At 40.4% G+C, this 22,763-nt stretch overlaps 1 protein-coding gene across 7 annotated transcripts in view; it reads left to right on the plus strand.

Annotated features, from left to right (window-relative positions):
- PRKACB (protein kinase cAMP-activated catalytic subunit beta) overlaps nt 1-8,310 on the plus strand; it is a 125,813-nt gene extending 117,503 nt beyond the window's left edge. For all 7 annotated transcript variants that reach the window (XM_045027404.1, XM_045027408.1, XM_045027403.1 and 4 more), the window contains one exon: nt 6,076-8,310. In XM_045027404.1, coding sequence (XP_044883339.1) covers nt 6,076-6,201 — 126 coding nt within the window. In that variant the 3' untranslated portion in view covers nt 6,202-8,310. The remainder of the gene's footprint in view (nt 1-6,075) is intronic.
- The last annotated feature ends 14,453 nt before the right edge of the window (nt 8,311-22,763 follow it).

The following is a 22,763-nucleotide window of genomic DNA, read 5'->3' on the forward strand; positions in this document are numbered from 1 at the left end:
GAAATATCACTACTTTATATTACCGTTTGTAAAGGATTTGGAATACTAATGAAGAATGGTTTTGCAATTATTTATTATAGGAAATATTATTAGAAGGCTAAAACAATAATAATAGAGTACAATATTAATATTTCAGGTTGTATTGAAATCTAGAGATGAACTCTTATGTTTGATGCCATCTTTTCACAGACTGTTTTCACCAGTGCTTTCTTATAGTAAAGTCACTTGCCTAAACTGGACCTACTCTGCATAATGAAAAAATAGTTCCTTAGTAACTAAAATGGTATGAATAGTACTGTTGTGTTACACTTGTGCATAATACAGTCAGTATTTAATATTTCAGAAAAGATCAGAGCCTCTTTTTCTTTTTATACATGCATAGGTATTTATTAAAACAGTGCCTGGTAATATGGCTTTAATTAAGGCTGAGAAGTATTTCCATTGCATATCCCTGTTCTCTTGTGAGCTCACCTTCAGAGATTTCCTCTGGTAGGGATCTGAGAATAGTATTGTGAAAAATAACTCTGTATTGCAAGGGCAAGTAAACATCTTGGGCTTTTCATTTGAACTAGCAGGGGTTCCCAGGACAAATTTTTGGGGGGCACTCAGAGTGTGGCCACCAACTCTTGCTGGTGGCCACTCTCACACTTTTTCCTAAAATACTTAATTAGCTTTAAGAAAAACAATTAAATATGCACACATACACATCCAAATCATTGTAATGTATTGCTAGCTAGTAAGTTCATTGCAGAAAAGTGATATTAACATACAAATATCACTTTTCACAGCAGATTTACTCAGCCCTGCCAAGCCTGGGGACAAATTAAGCCCTGGATAAGGGGTTAGGGGAGGCAGGGGGGGCTAGAACCTGAAGCCCTGCTACCGGAGCCTAGGGCCTGCCACTGTGCAGCTGGAGCCTGGGACTGGAGCCCAAAGCCTGAGCCCCACCAGCCTTGGGAAGGTGGGGAACTCACTGGCTGCCTGCTCCTCCAGCATTGTGCCTCAGGTGTCTCCAGACGGGAGCAGGGGCCAACCCCTGCTGGCAGCCCCACAACCAGCACCACAGTGGTGCATCCAGGAGCAACAGGGAGAGGGAGGGACTGTTACCCCCCGCCCCACCCCACACACACACAAGGGGCTGTGGCCTCAGAAAAGCCCCATGTTTTGATAAATGCTGCTGAAAATCCCAATTTTAGTCTGTCTGTTTGGGTTTTTGGTTAGGGAATAATTTGGGAACAACTGGAGGGAGAATGAGGGCAATGGCAATAGGAACATGTGGTTACATAGGTTAGGTATATACTCAGGCTGTTGAGCACCCACTTTTTCCTTCCTATCTTGAGGGCACGGATGTATGTTTGTAGAAAGCCATGTGCAATGCAGCCCTGTTCCTGTTTGTGGTTTCTAGCTTCACAAATCTTAGTATTACTGTGGTCCAGACATGCATATATCTACATCAAAGGTGGCAATATAGGAAAGGAAGCAGAACTGCTACTTCCCTCCATCCCAATGCAGGTATGGGGCAGGAAGTTGGAGCCTTCCTAAGCTGCACTGGGTATAAACACAAAATAGTTTCCTCCCTCCCCAGGACTGATTTACTTGATTCCCACATGGCAGCATGTTGTGCTTTTACTAGGCCTCTGGGGTGCACTGTAATCATAGAAATGTTGAGCTGGAAGGGACCTCGGGAGGTCAGCTAGCATTCACTGTGGGGCAGAATTAAGTATACCTAAACTATCATGACAGCTGTTTGTCTAACCTGTTCTTAAAAAAATAAAATGATGGCGATTCCTCAACCCCCCCTAAGCAATTTATTCCAGTGCCTAACTACCCTGACAGGAAGTTTTTCCTAATATACAATCTAAACCATCTCTGCTGTAATTTAAGTCCATTGCTTCTTGTTCTATCTTCAGAGATTAAAGAGAACAATTTTTCTCCCTCCTCATTGTAACAGCCATTTATGTACTTGAAAAGTGTTATCACGTTCCCCTCTGTCTTCTCTTCTCCAGACTAAACAAACACAATTTGTTTTCAATCTTCCCTCATAGGTAATTTTTTTTTTTTACCTTTAACCTTTGTTGCTCTTGTCTGGACTTTCTCCAATTTGTCCATATCTTTCTTGAAATGTGGCGCCCAGAACTCGACACAGTACTCCAGTTGAAGCCTAGTCAGCACAGAGTAGAGTGGAAAAATTACTTCTCATGTCTTTCTTACACCATTCCTGCTAATACATCCTGGAATGATGTTTGCTTTTATTATTATTATTATTATTATTAGCAACAGTGTTACACTGTTGACTCATATTTAGCTTGTGATCCATTATGACTCCCGGATGCCTTTCTGCAGTACTCCTGCCTAGGCAGTCATTTCCCATTTTGTATGTGTGCAACTGATTGTTCCTTCCTAAGTGTAGTATTTTGCATTTATCCTTATTGAAGTTCATTCTGTTCACTTCAGACCATTTCTCCAGGTTGTCCAGACATTCTGAATTTTAATCCTATCCTTGAAAGCACTTGCAACCCCTCCCAGCTTGGTGTTGTCCGCAAACTTTATAAGTGTACCCTCTATACCATTATCTAAATCACTGATGAAAATATTCAACAGAACTGGACCCAGAACTGATCCCTGCAGGACCCACTCAATATGCCCTTCCAGCTTGACTGTGAACCACTGATAACTACTCTCTGAGAACAGTTTTCCAACCAGTTATGCACCCACTTTATAGTGGCTCCATCTAGATTGTATTTCCCTAGTTTGTTTAGGTGAAGGTCTTGCAAGACGGTATCAAAAGCCATACTAAAGTCAAGATATACCACATCTACTGCTTTCTCCGCTCCATCCACAAGGCTTGTTACCCTGTCAAAGAAAGCTCTTGGGTTGGTTTGATGCAGTTTGTTCTTGATAAATCCATGCTGACTTACTTATCGCCTTATTATCTTCTAGGTGTTTGCAAACTGATTGCTTAATTTTTTGCTCTATTTATCTTTCTGGGTACTGAAGTTAAGCTGACCGGTCTGTAATTCCCTGGGCTGTCCTTATTTCCCTTTTTATAGATTGGCATTATATTTGCCCTTTTCCAGTCTTCCAGTATCTCTCATGTCTTCCATGACTTTTCAAAGATAATTGCTAATGGCTCAGATATATCTTGTGTCAGCTCCTGGAGTATTCTAAGATGTATTTCATCAGGCCCTGGTAACTTGAAGACATCTAACTTGTCTAACTAATTTTTAAGTTGTTCTTTCCCTATTTTAGCCTCTGATCCTTCCTCATTTTCACTGGCTTTCATTAAGTTAGATGTCCAATTGGTATTAAATTTTTTGGTGAAAACAAACAAAAAAGTCATTTGGCACTTCTGTCATGTCAACATTTTTTGTTATTCCCTCTTTCCCCCCCTACCTACCAACTCCCTGAATTTGCTAATCTGCCTTCTTGCAATCCAGTGTCTTTATTGTGCTCTTTTCCTTCCTGCCATTCCTGAGAATCATGAACTCAATCATTTCATGGTCACTGACCCAAAGTGCCTCCCACTTTCAAATTCTCAACTAGTTCCTCCCTACTTGTCAAACTCAAATCTAGAACAGCCTCTCCCCTAGTAGCTGTCTCCACCTTCTGACATAAAAAAATTGTCTCTAATACATTCCAAGAATTTATTGGATAATCTGTGCCCCTGCTGTGTTGTTTTCTCAACAGATATTTGGTTTTGATCACTGTCCTCTTTCTAACAACCTTTACCTATTTGAAGACTGTTATCATGCCCTCCCTCGACTAAACATGCTTAGTTCTTTCAAACTTCCCTCATAAATCATATTTTCTAACCTCAAATATACCTCTTTCTAATATCCATCTTTAATGCTCTTCGTTCACAAGAGGCAGTAATGTGTCTTTTGGAGCATCTGCAAAAAGGAGCTGATTATTGAACTTACATGGATGAGGTGAATCTGCTCATTCATTTCAATTTTACTCTTAGAATTAACTGTAGGGAAAATTACAGTGGAGACTGAGTTTATTTATATTTAATAGTGCAAATAATATCTTTGAAAGGAATAGAAACAACCTTGTGGGGGGGTTTTAACAGTGTAGTCTGACCTGTCTAACTGTTGAACCCAACCAACGTTCATTAGCCCATTCGTTTATAAGCCGACCCCCCAAGATGGTTAGGTAAAAATAGCAAAAACTGTATGACCCTTTCATAAGCTGACCCTATATTTCAGGGGTTGGCAAACTTTGGCTCCTGGCCTACTTGGGTAAGCCGCTAGCGGGCCTTGACATTTTGTCTACCTGGAGCATTCACAGGCACCGAGTCCCTCAGCTCCCAGCGTCTGTGGTTTGCTGTTCCCAGCCAATGGGAGCTGCGGGAACTGGCACGCCACTTCCTGTAGCTCCCGTTTGCTGGGAACGGTGAACTGCGGCCACAGGGAGCTGAGGGGCTCTATGCCTGCAGACGCTCCAGGTAAACAAAACGACAATTCAATGATTCCATAGAGTTTAAAATCATGAAACTTTGGTGTAGACCCGTTTATAAGCCTACCCTCGCTCTTTGGGTAGGTCTATGCTTACCCGCCGGGTCGACGCGTAGAGTTCGACTTCTCGGAGTTCGAACTATCGCGTCTAATCTAGACGCGATAGTTCGAACTCCGAACGCGCTCCCATCGACTCCGGAACTCCACCTCCGCGAACGGCGGTGGCGGAGTCGACGGGGGAGCCGCGGACTTCGATCCCGCGGCGTCTGGAAGGTAGGCAGTTCGAACTAAGGTAGTTCGACTTCAGCTACGCTATTTGCGTAGCTGAAGTCACGTACCTTAGTTCGACCCCCTCCCTCCCCAGTGTAGACCAGGCCTTTGATGCATTACTTTTTTACCAGAAATATTTGGCTTCTGAACAAGTATATACGGTACTTCATCTAATCACAGGAGTCAGCCTTTTGAAACATGCTAAAGCTAAACTGCTGTGAGTGTGTCATGGAGATGACATCATTGTTCTCATAAAAATAACTACAGCGAAGGAGTTTGTTGGATTTTTTTAATCTTTCAGTAGTCCTTCATGTAATTGATTATATTCCAATTCTAGGACTGGTTGGATGGGCTCTCGCTTCTCATTTAAACAGACTTTTTTCATCTTCGGGAGATCTCTTAGTAATATGGAACAATTGTCATGAGGGGACCTGAAAGTTGTATTTGAACAACATGTATGTGAAGCTGCTGGGGGAGATAGTGAAAAGATGTGGATTTTGAGCCGGTATATATACTGATGATTCACAATAACCCCCCCCCACACACACACACACACCCTTCCATTATACTCAGTGCCAGCTCTCTTCTTTCCTAATGCCTGGCTGAGATTGGGGCATGAATAAGAGCAAACTAGTTGATGATCAATGCAGGCAAGGTGCTAGTAAGTAAGAGAAGTGTCAGGGAGCTTCAGCTGAAGTGATGTGTGCTCCGGTTATTGGGTATTGCCCAGTCTTTTGGATGCATTTTTTTTAATCTGAAAGGTTTGGATCCCAAATTGTCCCAGGATTTCTAGGTAGTGCTGCTAGCCAGGAGTCCATTTTCCATCTCTTCAACCATTGTGATAGATTCTCTTGTGTGCAGCCCTCACTGAATTATCTCTACCTTTATCATTTCCCGGAAGCAGAATATTCTCAACAGGGAATTCATTTTCCCCTGTTGTCTGTTGGAAGGTCAAAAAAACCTCAGATTCCAAGTGCAGCATAAGAAATAGCTGTATTTGCTTAGGCTTTTGTCTGAGATGGTGACCGAGAAGGGTAGTAATCTTTCTCTGGACGAAAGTAATTTTTGTTGGACGTTTGTAATAAGTGATATGATTTTAAATTTCTATGTATACATCTAAACGCTTCTTGATATTTTCATTTTAGAAAGCCCTAAGTAAATGTGATAATGGATTATATTGGGTAAAGTTATTCTGATTAAGCTTTCTCACTTGTCAGTGCTAAAGAAGTGCTGGTGGAGGATCAAGGTTTTTTTATGCTTTTTACCATATCAGTAAATCTAAAAGGTAGATTTTTACTTGTCTGCTCTTTTAAACTGACATTTTACATGATTTTTCTCTCAAATATAGGTAGAAGCTCCATTTATACCAAAGTGCAGAGGAGCTGGAGATACCAGCAACTTTGATGACTATGAAGAAGAAGATATTCGTGTGTCTCTAACAGAGAAATGTGCAAAAGAATTTGCTGATTTTTAGTATGTGTAAGAGGACAAGATGACATCAGGACTTACATTGGGATCTTTGCACTCTATTAACTGATGAGGTGAAGCTGAGACAGTCATATGTCAAAACAGTTACCTAGTTACTTCATTCCACAAAGCTGACTGAGGTCTTTATTGCCATCTTCCATGTGTGCAGTTTGCACCAACCCTTATGACTAGGCACAATTAAGCAAGCACTGTTTTGCTGTATCACAGAATACTAGACCACTTTCCTACTTATCTTTGGTTTCTGTCGTTTCATTTGTTTCTGTGTAATGTTCAGTTCCCCCTTTTAAAATGAAGTAGAGTTTTTTACCCAAGAATGCTCCATTTTATTTTGAATAATATATTTGTGTGAGTGAAATGGAAGGTGTTGCGGCTACTGTGATTTAGACTGAAGTGAAAGGTAAGTGTTGCTTCTAGTCTGTGCCAGCCAATACTTCTTGTCTGTCTTGTATCTGAGACTACAGTTGATTATATATATATATTTTTTTTTTGGTAGCTCAGACTAAATCTAGCCAACATTTTTAGCATTTTTGAAGGTAGTATTTATCGCCACATAAGTCTATGCTAAATTAACTTAAAAACATTACTTCTTGGAGCCTGACCAAAATTAGCATAAATTGGACAGCTTAAGTAGGGGACAGTAGCTAGACCCTGTGTCTTGGTTTTCTACATACCTGCAGTTCTCTTCACTGCCTCCTTCCTTTGTATTCCTCAGCTGGGCAGTAAGTAAATATGCCATAACCTGACTGTGCCATGGGAAGTACACAATCTCATTGAGCAGGAACATTCCACCAGGTCCCAGACCATATTTAACCAAGTAAATTATCAGCATTTCAGTCGGTAGGTATTAAATGGGTTTTTAACACCATAAACCCTAAATTCATAAAAGAGGTTTTGATCAGTATTGTAACAGAATATGGCTAACTAAAAAAAAGTCAATGTTGTGTCTCCTAAAGTATTCCTAGTTTAATACCCTTTTTTTAACTTAAGGCATTGGTTTAAAAACCAAAATCAAAAAGTGCTCTGCCATTAGCTATGAGGAAACAAGTGGATTTAGCAAATCCGAAGTAATATGGATGCATTGCTAGATTAATACAGATGTTTTGTTTTGTTAGCTGTTAAAATAAAAGAGGTTATTGCCAAGTTTTTATTCTGGTATACTATATTAGAAAACTGAGGATGGAGAACTGCTATGATCATTTGATTTTTAATTACAGTGCTTCATTCATGTGTAAAAGAGACATAGTTAAAAACTGCCACAGTTGTTTTCTTAGTTACGTTGCGTCTTCATTTCTAACCTACTTCCTTTCAATGAAACAGAATGTATGATCACACAGATGTAAGAATTTGGGCTTGTATACTCTCACCAACTGACTTAAGATACTGCTGCCATGTACTAGCTTTTGGCACTTTTACACATTTATTTCAGTGTTTATTAATAATCAGTCGCTCAGCACATTATTTTTTGCTTTTAAACTTATCCATACTATTTTTATTTGTACACTTGATTCTGGATATCTCAGTGACCTGTCCTTAAAACAGCACATCTAAACAGTTTAAAATAAACTAGGCTCATATTTTATGATCAATTTACATGCATACAAGGATGACTCGTTTTTATTAAAACTGATCTATATTGATACATAGCTATTGTATTTGTTTGAATGTCAGTGCAGATGAACCATTGACATTACATCCTTTTAATCTGTATGACACTCCTTTAAGAAAAGCCTTTGTAGACATTTTACAAACCAGTATGAGCTGTACCATCCAACATTCTGTATGTCTTTAGGTTGTCAAGCATTTTGGCACAATGTCATTAGGAGGTTGACACTGATTGCAGCCTTTGTCCACCCAAATTTACATATGTACAAGAAAAGTATAAGATACTTTGCTGTAGCAAATTTTATGTAATAAAAATATATCATCACATTAATAAATTAAAGAAAAACTCTTTGTATAAAAAATGTTAAAATCTTTTGTATTTCATTTAGACTGAGGACATGCTGTTGTATGCTAGCTGTATGCGATAAATTCTACAGTAACTTTGTTGTCGTTTATGAACTTTAAAAGATTTTAATAAATGCTGGAGATCACAGTTTGATTGTTTATTATTTTAATTTTCAGTCATATATAACCTAATATGGTCAGAGATTTTTCTATTCTGTGAAGTACAGTGATCATTCACCCTGGATGTACAGTAAAACAGAGGAATCTAGGGCATTGATTCTAACATGTCTATTTGATATCCAGATTAAACTCTAGATGGGCATAAATTGAAGTGGCCTCTTAATAATTCCATGATAATATGCTATTTCAGAATTGTATCAACAAGCAGTTAACTATGGGAAGTAAAATAAATTTCCAACTAGGCATAATAAACGTCAGTAAGGAAATGAGACTTTATTTGGGGGTGTGGGGGAGGAGAAGGAGCATAGTTTCCATGGCATTAGTGAGTACATTTGACAATGTGAATATTATGCAATCCTCTCCTTTAAACAGAGCCATAAAAATATAACCACAAGAATATCATGATACTTGTGTTTAATTTCAAAAATTTCTCTTTACCATTTGAAAAATTGTATATCTAAAAATAAAGGCTTGTTAATTTTACACAGTTGAGGAGTTAAGTGTTGAACTATATGGTGCATTTGAACTGTACTCTAGTTATATGCAATTTCATTTCCAACCTAAAGGATTGTATCTCATTAAGTAAATTGCTTTTTTATTCTCTTGTCAGTGGCATTAAAACCCTTATTTTTAAATAGTGTTGAAAATATTTTACTTTTTTTTGCAAATTATTAGATGTTAAGTGGTGCAATAGTGTGAAATATAGTAAAAATTGATATACAAAAGTGCAAATTATCTGTAACACTGCATGAAATATTGTGCTGTTTCTTTTTGAACCAGAATGTTGTATATTAATTAATTGTAGGACATCACATACATGGTTTCTTAAAATTGAATTTACTAATAGCAGGGAAAGACTCTGAGTAATGTACTGAACATACTAGGTTGGGCCTATTAAATTTCACGCTAAAGTTGGGTGTTTTGAAGAGGATGGTACTGGTTGAAGGCACTGCCCGAGTGCAATGAGTGTTGGATTTTTTAAAACAGAGACACCAAGCTGGTCATTAAATGCAAATAATTTTCCATATTTATCATCTCACATTTATTCCTTATTTCTTTAAAATAATTCTCTTATGAAATAATCTCTGTGGATTCTTGTTGTATAGACTGTGTACCTTATAAGCCATGAAACTATTTATAAAAGTAAGAACTGTTATGGGAGCTGGCTATCATTTATCCACAGGGCGTTCTACAATTCATGTTTTAAAAGGCACTGCTGTCTGTCTACCTCGGCTCCTCTTTTCACAGGGTTGTGGTCACAGAACTTGAAAAGGCTTATTTTATGCTGCTATAGGCCTTTGACTTTGGTTTTGTATTTGTTAGTTTCCTAGTATAAACACCATATTACAGTTTAAAGATTTTTGTTTGTGCTTTTTTTAGACAAATTTGTTGCAGTCTTCTAGATCCACATGTGTCTTATGCTTCTTCTGCACTGTGTTGAATGAACACTGCCTGTCAAGCAGCAGATTAGAAGATGTCATCCTAATCTGGAAATGACTCCTATAATTTTTTACCATTTAGGAAGGGACTATTTGCCATCAGACTTGGGACAGTCACTTTTTACTGCCGGGTTCCAAAGATTATAGAATGAGGCTATGCTTTTCAGTTGCCAAACTGAATTCCCCTTTCTCATCTCTTATTAAGGGAAACCACCTTCTATAAGAAACTGCTAACGGACTTGCAGATGGGAATCTATAGAGCTGGTCTCGCAGGGATAATATGGAAGTTCCCTTACTTGGACAGCTGGCTCAATTGGGTCAAGGTGTGATCTAGTTTCTCAAGATAACTTTCCTCTCTATCACTTTTTGAGGTTGAGGGTGAATGAGTAAAAATCTGTGTTGAATCTGAGAGCTACTGTGTAACATTAACAGGGGTTTCTGCAGACTCCAGAAGGGCTTGTCTGCTTCAAAGAAATTTGTAGATCTATTTAGGGCAATCATCCTTGCATCATCAGGACTGTGCACGCCAATCAAATTCTGAATAAGGGTGCTAGACTAGGTGGCTACTTACACTTTTTCCTGTGAAGTCATGCAAATGATAATGAATCTATTTCAGTTTTAAACATTTGTTATGCTTATATAAAAAGATCTTTTTATAGGGGAAAAGGCAACATGCTGCATTTATTGAGAATACAGCAATTAGCTTATGCTTTTCAGTCACACACACACCATGCACCCAGTCCTGCCAGTTGATGTTATAATTACCAGTCCAGAGTCTGGATCAATCTAGTGGCCAGCCAGATTGGTCACAGAGGGGAGCCGGGCTCTGTTGGTCGTGATCTGATGCTCCTGGAGTTGTTGGCAAGACGAACCCAAAGCCCCATGAAGCCTCTGTTGGAGTCTATGGATTTTGCTGTGTCAGTTTATGACCAGTTACTCCTCAGTGGGTGTTTATCTTTTGGCCCAAAACACCTCCGGGAGGGTCAACCTGTCTGGTTTCAATTTAATCAATTATCTTGTGTGTTAAGGGTGCTAGCCTTCACCTCAGGGTCATCAATCTGCCCCTTCTGAACCATGGATGCATGTGCGGGGAGGGATAGCTCAGTGGTTTGAGCATTGGCTTGCTAAACCCAGGGTTGTGAGTTCAATCCTTGAGGGGATCTGGGGCAAAAATTGGTCCTGCTAGTGAAGGCAGGGAGCTGGACTTGACCTTTCAAGGTCCCTTCCAGTTCTAGGAGATTGGTATATCTCCTATTATATATTATATTATGTTGATGGTTCTCTGGTGTCTTTAAGTTTCTTCAGTCTCTTTACTCCTCCTCCCTTGACCATCTGGCTTCAACAATGGCCTTCACACCTTATCTTTGCCTGATGCATGCAGTCCTCACTCACAGAAATAGTTCTTTACAGAGACCTTCAAAAGGTAACAAATAGCAGTGTTTTATGTTGAACAAGAAAGGCATCGTAAATTAGACCTTACTAAATCTTGCAACTATCTTTTCCTACATTGGGGCCTAGGCCTTTGAAATTCCTCTAATCTAATTAACATAGACACAGACAAGATCCTGTCTGTTACTTGCAAGACATGAATAAAAAGAAAATGGCTAATATTAGTATCCACTATCCTATTCATTTATTCTAATACCTTAATTCTTACTATAAAACATACATAACCAATTATATAGCCCAGTACCCACAGTACAGCACGTTGGTGACACTCACTCTGGACATGGTTCTATGATCTGAGGCGGTCAAGACATCACTCCTGAGGTGGACCAGTACAAAACCCTTTCTTTTTGGATTGTAGAGGTGACATGTTTGTGGTACTCATTTGAGTCAGCTTGTGACCCATGAAATGTATAAGCAGAAAGAGACTCAGTTACTTCCACACACACGAAGCCACCCCCTACCTGTTAGAGATTTTGGTTGTAAGGTTTGTCCTAAAAGCATTCCTCCTTGTAGTCAGAGGCAAGATGGTGCAGATTGTCCCTGTGTTATCTGTGAAAATCTAGTATCTGATTTGCCAAGTTTGGCCTCTATTTCCCCTGTCATATCAACAAGTAGCCTGACTGAGAATGGTGCATCCAGAACAATGACTCCTTTGGCTTTGTGTGTGGCAGAAGTGAAGAACACTTGGCCCAACAGTACAAGGTGAGTGGATAGAGACCAACTAGAATGGTTTCTCAAGGACAGTGAAATCTTCAATCTTTGTCAAATGGAAACATCCAGCTGTTATTCTGCTTGCAAGAAATATAAACACACAAGGCCTGAGGTCTATTCATGAGCACACTGGAGTCCAAACTCAGTCACAGATGCTTTTCTTCTTCACTGGGAGATACGGTTATAGTTATGTCTCTTCATTTCCTTTGCTTCCAAGGTCCTGTAGAAGATTTGACAAAGCACATCTTGAGATACGTTTGGGCGACCAAAGGGAAGCGGAACATTCAGCTCAGTAGTGTTTGTGTGTCTAATGCGATAGCTTTTGAAGACCACATCTGATCAATTCCAAAATTTCAGGGAATATTTTGGGCATCACTGGGAAGAACCCTAGTGGTTTTGGTGACAGTCAGAAAACCAGAACACTAGAAGTGACTGATTTCCACACACTACCATTTGACGCCGCAGGCAGAGGAGCATTTGGACATCACAAGGTCTGCTGAGAAGGAGGTCTAGTGGGAAGAGATGGGATCCAACTGACCAAGAAGGGGAAGAGCATCTTTGTGTAGAAACTCACCAACCTAGTGAAGAGGGCTTTAAACTGTGTTCAAAGGGGGCATATGACAAAAGCCCACAAGTAGATTTTTTTTTTTTAAACAGAGGGCTAAATGTTGGGAGGAGCAGGGCATGAAAAATTACAATGGGTCATTGGAGCAACAAGAGGGAAATCAGTGGGAGAATTTCTGTTCATAGATATGTCTATACACAAATGCAACAAGTACGGGGAATAAACAGGAAGAACTAGAAGTATTAGTACATAAGCTAAATTATAACTTAACTGGCAACGCAGAGATCTGGTGGGACAAATCTTGTTACTGAAATATTGACATAACCAGGAATAACTTGTTCAGGGAAGGACAGGAAAGGAGGATGGGGGGAAAAGAAGGAAGTGTTGCATTATACACCAAGAATATATGCACTTGTTCTGAGGTCCAGAAGGAGAGGAAGACAAGTTGAAAGTCTCTGAGAAAGGATGAAGGGGTGAGGGTAGGGGGGAGAGACAGGGATTTCAGTGTAATGATGCCAGTAATATTGACTATGTCCTTATTTGAAGTATTCTCAGTTTCTCACATTGATTTTTTTAATTCTCTAGCCTTCCTTTCACCCAAATCTAAAATGTTTGTGAAATTGACAAGCTATTCTTATTTTATGTTCATCTTTCTGCAGCTAATAGTTATGAGATTTTTAACTGTCAGCTTTGCATTCCACTGATATAGATAGATTGGCCTCAGCCCCTTGTAGCACAGGGCTGCCATATAGTTATTAATGACTAGCATTGGTTGGAAAATAGGATTTCTCCACAGAAAACTTTGACTTTTCATTTGAAAAAAGAGGAAGTGAGAAAAGAAAACTGCCAAAGACCAACATTTTTGGAAACTGCTAAAACTGGAAATCTTTTGGCCCCAAACTGATGGGGGGGTTTTCCCTCCAATTTTCAGCTAAAAATTTTTTGGTTTTCCAGTGGGAAAAAATCAAACATTTTTAAGGAAAGCAGAAATTTTCAGTGCACATTTTCATTTAGTCAAAAATCCAATTTTTCATTAAAAATTTTTAGTAAATTTTGACCAGTCCTATTACTGACCTCTAGCTGTTGTTTCTCAACTATGTCATTTCCTGCACTTTTAGTGGATGAAGGGTTCTTATTTCTTTAATAACTCTACAGTTATGTCAGAACTATAGATGCAGATGACAGAGGATATTGTTAGCCAATTGGGGAACAGGGATTTGCATATTCACTGTCTTGTTATTTCTCACGTTAATGGTGCATTATGCAAGTCTCTCCCTTCAGGCCACTCCTACGTGTGTGTTCCTCCAATAAACATGAGTGCCTCAACCTCCAGCCATTTCTAAGCATGTCTCCTAACTTGAATCCAGGTATTAAATGCAATTGCTTTTAAAAGAATTACTCTTAATCTGAGACTAATCCTGAACCATTTAAATCAGTAATAGTTTTACTATTTACTTCATTGGAAACAGAATTGGACTTTCTTTGGGGAGCAGGGAAGAGCTTGGGTGAAGAAGAAAATGATTGTGTGATGTGGAGGGGGGAGCTTGGATTGAGAAGGGGGGAGCTAATTAGATTGTGTGATGGGGTCAGGAGGGTGTCAGAAACTGAGGCAGCCATGTTGGTTGTGACAAACAGATGCAAGCAGTAACCAACTGGAACATAGGAGTGAGAGGGTGGTGAGCACATTTCAGTGTAACTGGGAAAAGGTGCCCCCCGTTTGAGTTCATAATTGTATCCTGGGCTAATAAACTCTGAGGCTCAGGATATTGCTCCTGCTAGGAAGCAGCCTGGCATTACTATTACTATACTGCACAAGTGTAATGTGTAGGGAGGCAAGGTATGTCAAATCATGTTGTTGTATTGTCTGAGGGTGTAATTCTCTCACACATTGCTCAGAGTAATTGGGCTCTGTGGGAAAAATCCAATAGGGTCATCTAAGAAGGAATGCACCCCACCCCTCAGCCTTTGAACAGGGCATTGTCCACAGCTACTATATGATGCTATTCCAGCCCTATCCCTGAATTCTTCCTATAAGGTGGTTCCTGTCTATTGGATCTAACTGCTGATCGCTGTCCCCTTCCTCTAGTGTTCCATTCTGTACTAGCACATCTGGAGTTGGCATGAAGTCCCCCCTCCGCCCTGGCAGTCAAGGATAGAGAGGCCCCTTTCATGGCCACCTCCTTCCCCCACAGCGTCCCTCGCTGCATAAAGGCACATTGGGGAATTCCATAGCATGGGGTGCCTTATGTGGAAGCCCACCATCAGCAGGTGCATTTCACCCTAACTAGACAACCATTGATGAGACTACCATGTAATCTTTCAATCGAACACAACTCAAAGCAGCTGAACCCATTTTGCTTTGCAAAGTACTTGATTTTAAATTTTACTTGAATTTTTAAAAAGTCAGTGTTAATATTTGTGTCTGTTAGAGCAGTCAGCTATCAGCAAGTAACATGGTGCAAAATTAGGGCCAGAGTCAGGGAAGTCATTAAGTGGCCTTTATTCTGCTATTGCTTGTTAATTAGTAATGACCAATTTTAATTTTCAGTGCTTCAAATTTTAATACATACTAGTCTAGTGTTGCTTCTGTTATAATAGACCTGTACTGTTCGCCGCCTTGATTTTAGCCCAAGCAATACTTCAGTAGTTATAGCTGTGCCTGTAAAGTTTCTAGAATTCATAAAGAACCTTGGCAAAGCTTTGTTTTGAATTAAAACCAGCTAGTAAAGATTTGATTGGGAATGAGCTTGTTGAGATGCATAATATGTCTGATCAATTGCTTAATCAACAGCCCTGTGGAGAGCTAGACAGCAGACTGGGCAACAAGCAAGCAGTTAAGGTAAGTGTCTACAAGTCGTGATCAGGTAAGAGCTGTGGCCTTTCCACTCAAAGGGGTAGAAATTGCAAATCCACTTTTAAACATAGTTAGAGCTGACTCCAAAACGATCTCTCAATACATAGGAAACTCAATCAAAATGGTATTGTTAGTATGTGCACTTTCCTTCGCTTTTTCTTCTTAGAAAAGAAGTTTTTCCTTGCAGTTACTCAGTTTAGTCCTCTTAATGAATCGTATAATATTCCAGCTAATACCAAATAATATTTGTGCAATTAAGACACAATTTAAGATTCTCTGTGCTCTTCTCATAAATGGTCTGCAAATAGTTTAAAAAAAATCTGATTTTCCCACTTTAATAAATGGCAAGGGAATTCTTAGAGTGAATTGATTCTTCATGTCTTTTTATTACTCCAACTGTTTTATAGAGGAAAAACATGGCCGTTTCAACCTCCAGGCCCTGGCAAACATAATATTATACAGTAAATGGGGCATACTATGGAAATGAAGTTCCAAAATACTTTAGCATCCAATCAAAACAAAAACCATACTTCTATTTCTGCTTACCTTCTCTGTAACAAGATGATACAATTTAAATAAACTGAATTGGCCAGTAGATGGCATATTCATTAAGATCTGGATCAGGACAAATAGGAAAAGTTCACATATTAACTTTTTCTGAGTTTATGTGTGGAACAAACAAGCCTGTGTAAAATGCTTGTTGAAGAATCGTAGGGAACAGAAATTTGCCTCCCTGGACATGTATGTCAGATAACATACTACACACAGCCAGAGAGGAAAGTAAGCCGGTACGCCATGCCGGACTGGACCAGCTTCCCCAGGCCTGCGATTTAATGGGCTGCCACTATCTCAGTGGAGCCCCAGGACCTTTAAATCTCCGCCCAAGCCCTGGGGTAGCAGCGGCAAAATTTCAAATACAGGAGCCTAAAAATAGGTTCTAAATCCACATTTAATAATTTAATAAGTGGCCAGATATTCAAAAGTGTTCAGCTCCCACTGAGTTAAAAACCTGAGTTAGTCCAAGGCCCAGTGAAACGAGTGGGAATCTTCCAATTGGTTTCAGTATGTTTTTGGATCATGCCTTTATTTAAGAGACCAAATGTGGATTTAGGCACCAAACGTTAGGTTCCTGCATTGAAAATGTTAGCCTAGACACTTCATATATTTCTTTGGTCTTTCATAAAATACATTCTAATCCCACATCCTTTTTATCTTGGAAATCTTTTCATTTTAAAGGGATTTTGCTTACCAGGTGGTCTTGCCTTACCCTTTGTTCTGAAACTTAGTGCATTTTGTCTGCTTTGTGTTTACCATATCTGTACTTAACTTTACAGTCAAATAGGTGTGATAGGAGAGAATCAACATACCTTGTGTCTCTGTTGTAGAGTCTTGGGGTGATGCACTCAGGAGATCACATCAGCAAACTCTTTGGAAATTTTAAATGAACATTTATTTCAAAGCTGGACACCAAACAATACGAAATCCTTCAGTATAAGAATGAATGAAAAACTTATGGAGAAAGTGTTTGGAAACCGGCTGAGTAAAAAACGTCCTATAAACAACTGAAAATTGATCAAACTTAGATTTATCTATATTTGGCCATATAATTATTTGGATAATTATTACAGGCAAAAAGCATAAATCAATGTTAATCTAAATGCTAAAAGACCCAAAGCATTTGGAGGGGAGAAAATTAAGGAACAGAACAGTAACTGAAGAGGGGCTCAAAATTATCCATTTTAATTTTTTCACATCAATATTGTACAAATGTATATTTACATAACATAAGAATGACTGTACTGGGTCAGACCAAAGGTCCATCCAGCCCAGTATCCTGTCTACTGACAGTGGCCAATGCCAGGTGCCCCAGAGGGAGTGAACCTAACAGGTAATGATCAAGTGATCTGTCTCCTGCCATCCATCTCCACCCTCTGACAAACAGAGGCTAGGGACACCATTCCTTACCCATCCTGGCTAATAGCCATTAAGGGACTTAGCCTCCATAAATTTATCTAGTTCTTTTAAACCCTGTTATAGTCCTAGCCTTCACAACCTCCTCAGCAAGGAGTTCCACAAGTTGACTGTGCGAAGAACTTCCTTTTATTTGTTTTAAACCTGCTGCCCATTAATTTCATTTGGTGGCCCCTAGTTCTTATATTATGGGAACAAGTGAATAACTTTTCCTTATTCACTTTCTCCACATCACTCATGATTTTATATATCTCTTCATATCCCCCCTTAGTCTCCTCTTTTCCAAACTGAAAACTCCTAGCCTCTTTAATCTGTCCTCATATGGGACTCGTTCCAAACTCCTAATCATTTTAGTTGCCCTTCTCTGAATCTTTTCTAATGCCAGTATATCTTTTTTGAGATGAGTCCACATCTGTACGCAGTATTCAAGATGTGGGCGTACCATGGATTTATATAAGGGCAATAAGATATTCTCCATCTATTCTATCTCCTTTTTAATGATTCCTAGCATCCTGATTGCTTTTTCGACTGCTGCTGTACACTGCGTGGACATCTTCAGAGAACTATCCACGATGACGCCAAGATCTTTTTTCTGATTAGTTGTAGCTAAATTAGCCCTCATCATATTGTATGTATAGTTGGGGTTATTTTTCCCAATGTGTATTACTTTACATTGATCCACATTAAATTTCATTTGCCATTTTGTTGCCCAAGCACTTAGTTTTGTGAGATCTTTTTGAAGTTCTTCACAGTCTGCTTTGGTCTTAACTATCTTGAGTAGTTTAGTATCATTTTCAAACGTTGCCACCTCACTTTTTACCCTTTCTCCAGATCATTTATGAATAAGTTCAATAGGATTGGTCCTAGGACTGACCCTTAGGGAACACCACTAGTTACCCCTCTCCATTCTGAAAATTTACCATTTATTCCTACCCTTTATTCCCTGTCTTAACCAGTTCTCAATCCATGAAAGGATCTTCCCTCTTATCCCATGACAACTTAGTTTATGTAAGAGCCTTTGGTGAGGGACCTTGTCAAAGGCTTTCTGGAAATCTGAGTACACTATGTCCACTGGATCTCCTTTGTCCACATGTTTGTTGACCCCTTCAAAGAACTCTAATAGATTAATTAGTAAGACATGATTTCCCTTTACAGAAACCATGTTGACTTTTGCTCAACAATTTATGTTCTTCTATGTGTTCTTCTATGTGACAATTTTATTCTTTACGATTGTTTCAACTAATTTGCCTGGTACCAACATTAGACTTACCAGTCTGTAATTGCCAGGATCACCTCTAGAGCCCTTTTTAAATATTGGTGTTACATTAGGTATCTTCCAGTCAACGGGTACAGAAGCCGATTTAAAGGACAGGTTACAAACCATATTTAGTAGTTCCGCAATTTCACATCTGAGTTCTTTCAGAGTTCTTGGGTGAATGCTATCTGGTCCTGGTCCTGGTGACTTGTCATTGTTAAATTTATCAATTAATTCCAAAACCTCCTCTAGTGACACCTCAATCTGTGATAATTCCTCAGATTTGTCACCTACAAAAGCCGGCTCAGGTTTGGGAATCTCCCTAACATCCTCAGCCATGAAGACTGAAGCAAAAAATTCATTTAGTTTTTCCACAATGACTTTATCATCTTTAAGTGCTCCTTTTGTATCTCAATCATCAAGGGACCCCACTGGTTGTTTAGCAGGCTTCCTGCTTCTGATGTACTTAAAAAACATTTTGTTTTACTTCTTGAGTTTTTGGCTAGCTGTTTTTCAAACTCCTTTTTGGCTTTTCTTATTACATTTTTACTTAATTTGGCAGTGTTTATGCTCCTTTCTATTTACCTTACTATTTTAAACAGTAAGTTACATAAAACAGTAATATTGGCTTTTGAATATCATTTCTGATTAAGATAATGCCTATTATGTGTTATTATTATTATTTATTTTTAAGAAGGGGATGGTGAGAGAAGACAGGAAAATAGGTTAAATTTCTAACCAACATTTCTGTCACAGCAGCTAATGACCATCTATAAGCTCTTCTTTGACTGACTGCACATGTCCATTCCACTGCAGGGTTTGTGTGCTTCAGTGCACAGCTGTCCCAGCAGTACTCATTGTGGGGCCTGAGCGCCCTCTGCTGTCTCATACATGTCACACAGGCATAAAGGGCTGAACCTCCCTAGACACCCCCCCGCCCCCCATCAGTTCCTTCCTACGGCCAGTGACCGTTGTTGGTGTTCTCTCTCCTTTCTTCTGCAAGTCTTTCTCGATATATGGAACCCAGGTATAGTTAGTAGTCTGTTTGTTAGTAATATCTATCCATCTATAGATAGAGAGGTAAGTGGTTTTTGTTGTTTATGTGGGTTCCCGGCACTCAGTTTGGGGTATTGGCCCCGGTACCGGAGGTATGCCATGTTTTCTGGGTTTCAAGCCCTGCCACTCTTGCACCAAGGCTATGCCAACTAGGGGCCCTCACCACAGCAGCCTGAAGTGGTTGTGGGAGGCTCATGTGAGCAACAAGTGCAGCATTTATAAGGGCTTTAAACCCTGTATGAAAAAAAGACAGGGCAGCCAGATTAAAATATCTGATCATGGAATTAGCACTACAGCCACCATCTGAACCCTCTATATTGATCTGAGCACTGAGCACTTCAGTGTCAGTCAATAGCGCATTTCTGGTGCTACAGGTGCCAAGCAGCAGATCAGGTCCCCAGTACCAAAAGCAGCCTCGGAAATCAGGTCGTCAATGGAATTAGAGGATGAGCTCTGATAAAGATGTTCAAAGAGGAAGCACTCCCCAGAACATACTTCTAAACAGAGGAGTTTGCGGTCTCAAGAGCCCAGTGCGAGCCTGTTGAGACCAGCTCCCAAAGCACCTTCCTTGGCATCTCCTCGTGCCATGGTACCACAGAGTATCTACCTGGTGCTGTCTACTCCTGACATATTTAAGGCTGCAAGAAAGTTGTTGAACCTCTTGGTGCTGCCATCACCACTGGTTCAAGAGTCCTGCCTGGCACTGGTGCCCACAGTACCGCCTCTGATGCCTTCACCTCCACACCAAGCAGCTCCACTGGAAGCACCTTCAGGTCCCATCAGGAAGTAATGTGACTGGTTTCCACCCCAGTACCAGCAGGGAGTTTACAGGAAGGAGTCTTGGGCTATGCATAGCGGGAGTCCAGGGATCTACAAGTGGCCATTTTGGGACCTGTGTGTTTTTTCCCCAGTCAGGAACATACCCGCAGCTATCTCAGCTGGCTCCATCTTATGGACATCATGAGTATCATTGCCACAAGCATTGTGGCATCGGTACTGAGTCTGGCACTGATCAAACCTGTGATACCTCACACGAGCAACTGAAAGAAGACCAGAAACTGGACCCACCCCAGTACCATTGGCATCTTCTTTCTCATCTTCTGACAAGGCAGTTGTGGTGAAGCCTATTCCTCCACCTCCGGACAATTTTAAGACTCATCAGGAGTTGTTGAGGAGGATGGCTGTGGCTCTTGATATCCACCCGGAGAAGGACTGGAAAAATCTTGGAAGCCAGTGGACATACTAACATCTGCAGCCCAACTAGAACATTTCTGCCAATAAATGAGACTATATTAAAGCCTTCCAAGATCCTTTGGCAGACCACAGCTTCCCTGTCTCTGACTGGGAAAGGGATAGAGAGAAGGTACTATGCCACCTCCCAGGGGTTCAAGCACCTGCATAACAATCCTCCTCTAGGTTCCCTTGTAGTTGCCGTGGCCAATGAAAGGGGAAAATGGACACCAGGCCTCAACACCAAAGAATAAAGAGGACAAGAAGTTGGACTTATTGGGGAGGAAGCTTTATTCCACGGATGAATAATGGCTTCACATTGCGGATCAGCAAGCTTTGCTGGGATCTTATCTTTTCACTCTGTGGGATATGATTTGATATTTAAAGACAAGCTCCTAGATGAGGTGTATGACAGTGCTGGAGGCTAACAAGGGAGCCAGCCCTCTGATCTCTTAGTTAGTTCCCCTGGAGAAGGCTGACTGGGGAATATAATCTCAAGAGAGATTCCTTTCTGCCCCTCTGGGAAAGGGCAAGAAACCACTGAAAATACTTGGCTGCATAAGACTGTATTAGTGGGAATATAAATAAATAACATGGAAGTGCTGCTCACTGGAGAGTCTGAGATGGTTTGGGGCATCAGGGGGTATGGATGGAGTCAGTGCATCCTGTTACAAGGTGAGATGAAAATTCCTCATTTCTGCATCTGCAGCTGCTGGTTTATCGTGGCAGGTGGCATCTTCCAGAGATAATTTTGATGGCAGATCGAGAACAGTCTACCAGTTCCGAGTGCACCATGCTCTTTTGTTCCAATTTCTGCAAACTGCTTGTCCCATTTCAGCCATGCTTGGACCCACATTGCAACAGATTGGTGGGTTCTAAGCATGGTGGAAGTGGGATATTTGCTCCATTTTAATCCTGACCCACCTTCCCATACCCCTTCAGGGACCCCTCTCACAAGAAAGCACTTTTGCATAAGACCCAATAGCTTCTCCATGTAGAAGCTGTAGAGGATCCCTCCATTATTCAGGGGAAAGGGGTTTTACTCCCAATACTTCCTGATCCTGAAGGAAAAAGAGAGTCTCAGGCCTATTTTTTATTTTAACATAGTTAAACAGGTTCTTAAAAAATATTAATAATAATAATTCTGGGTGGTCACTTTAGTTTCCATTATTTGTTCCCTGGAGCTGGGGAACTGGTATGCTGCTCTCTACTTAAAGAACACCTAATTTCTCATGGTAATTCAGCAGTGCCACAGAAAATATCTAAGATTCACCATTGGCACCCACCATTATCAATTCATAGTCCTCCCTTTTGGTCTCCTGGCTGCCCCTTGTGTCTTTACGAAGTGTATGGCAGTGGAAGCAGCTTCCCTTTGAAGACTAGGAATTCATGTAGTCCCTTGCCAGGATGACTGGCTGATAGTCAATCCAGGTCACTAGTCATGTCCAGTATCCGCATAATCTGGTCCACCTTTGAAGTGCTTGGCCTGCTAATCAACACAGACAAGTGAGTCCTGTCCTCAGTTTAGAAAATAGAATATATAGGAGCTGTCCTGGACTCAACAACAGCCAGGACCATGCTACCACAGATGAGGTTTCTTGCAATGGAAAGCCTCATTCTGGACCTGAAGACTGATCCTCTCACCACAGTGAGGAACTGTTTAAGGCTTCTCGGGCATATGGCAGTGTGCACTTGTGGTCCAGTACACCAGACTGTGCCTCAGACTCCTTCTGGGCTGGGTGACAGAGATTTATTTTCCAAGAAGGCACCACAATAGACATCTTAGTGCACGTACTAAGTCACATCTCCTCCCTAGATTGGTGGTTGGACCTGACCAATGTATGCAGGGGAGTTCCTTTCGCCCCACTTCAGTGCTTGCTTACCTTGGTTT

The sequence above is a fragment of the Mauremys mutica genome, chromosome 8, assembly GCF_020497125.1.
Source record: "Mauremys mutica isolate MM-2020 ecotype Southern chromosome 8, ASM2049712v1, whole genome shotgun sequence".
In the NCBI taxonomy this organism is placed as follows: domain Eukaryota; kingdom Metazoa; phylum Chordata; order Testudines; family Geoemydidae; genus Mauremys; species Mauremys mutica.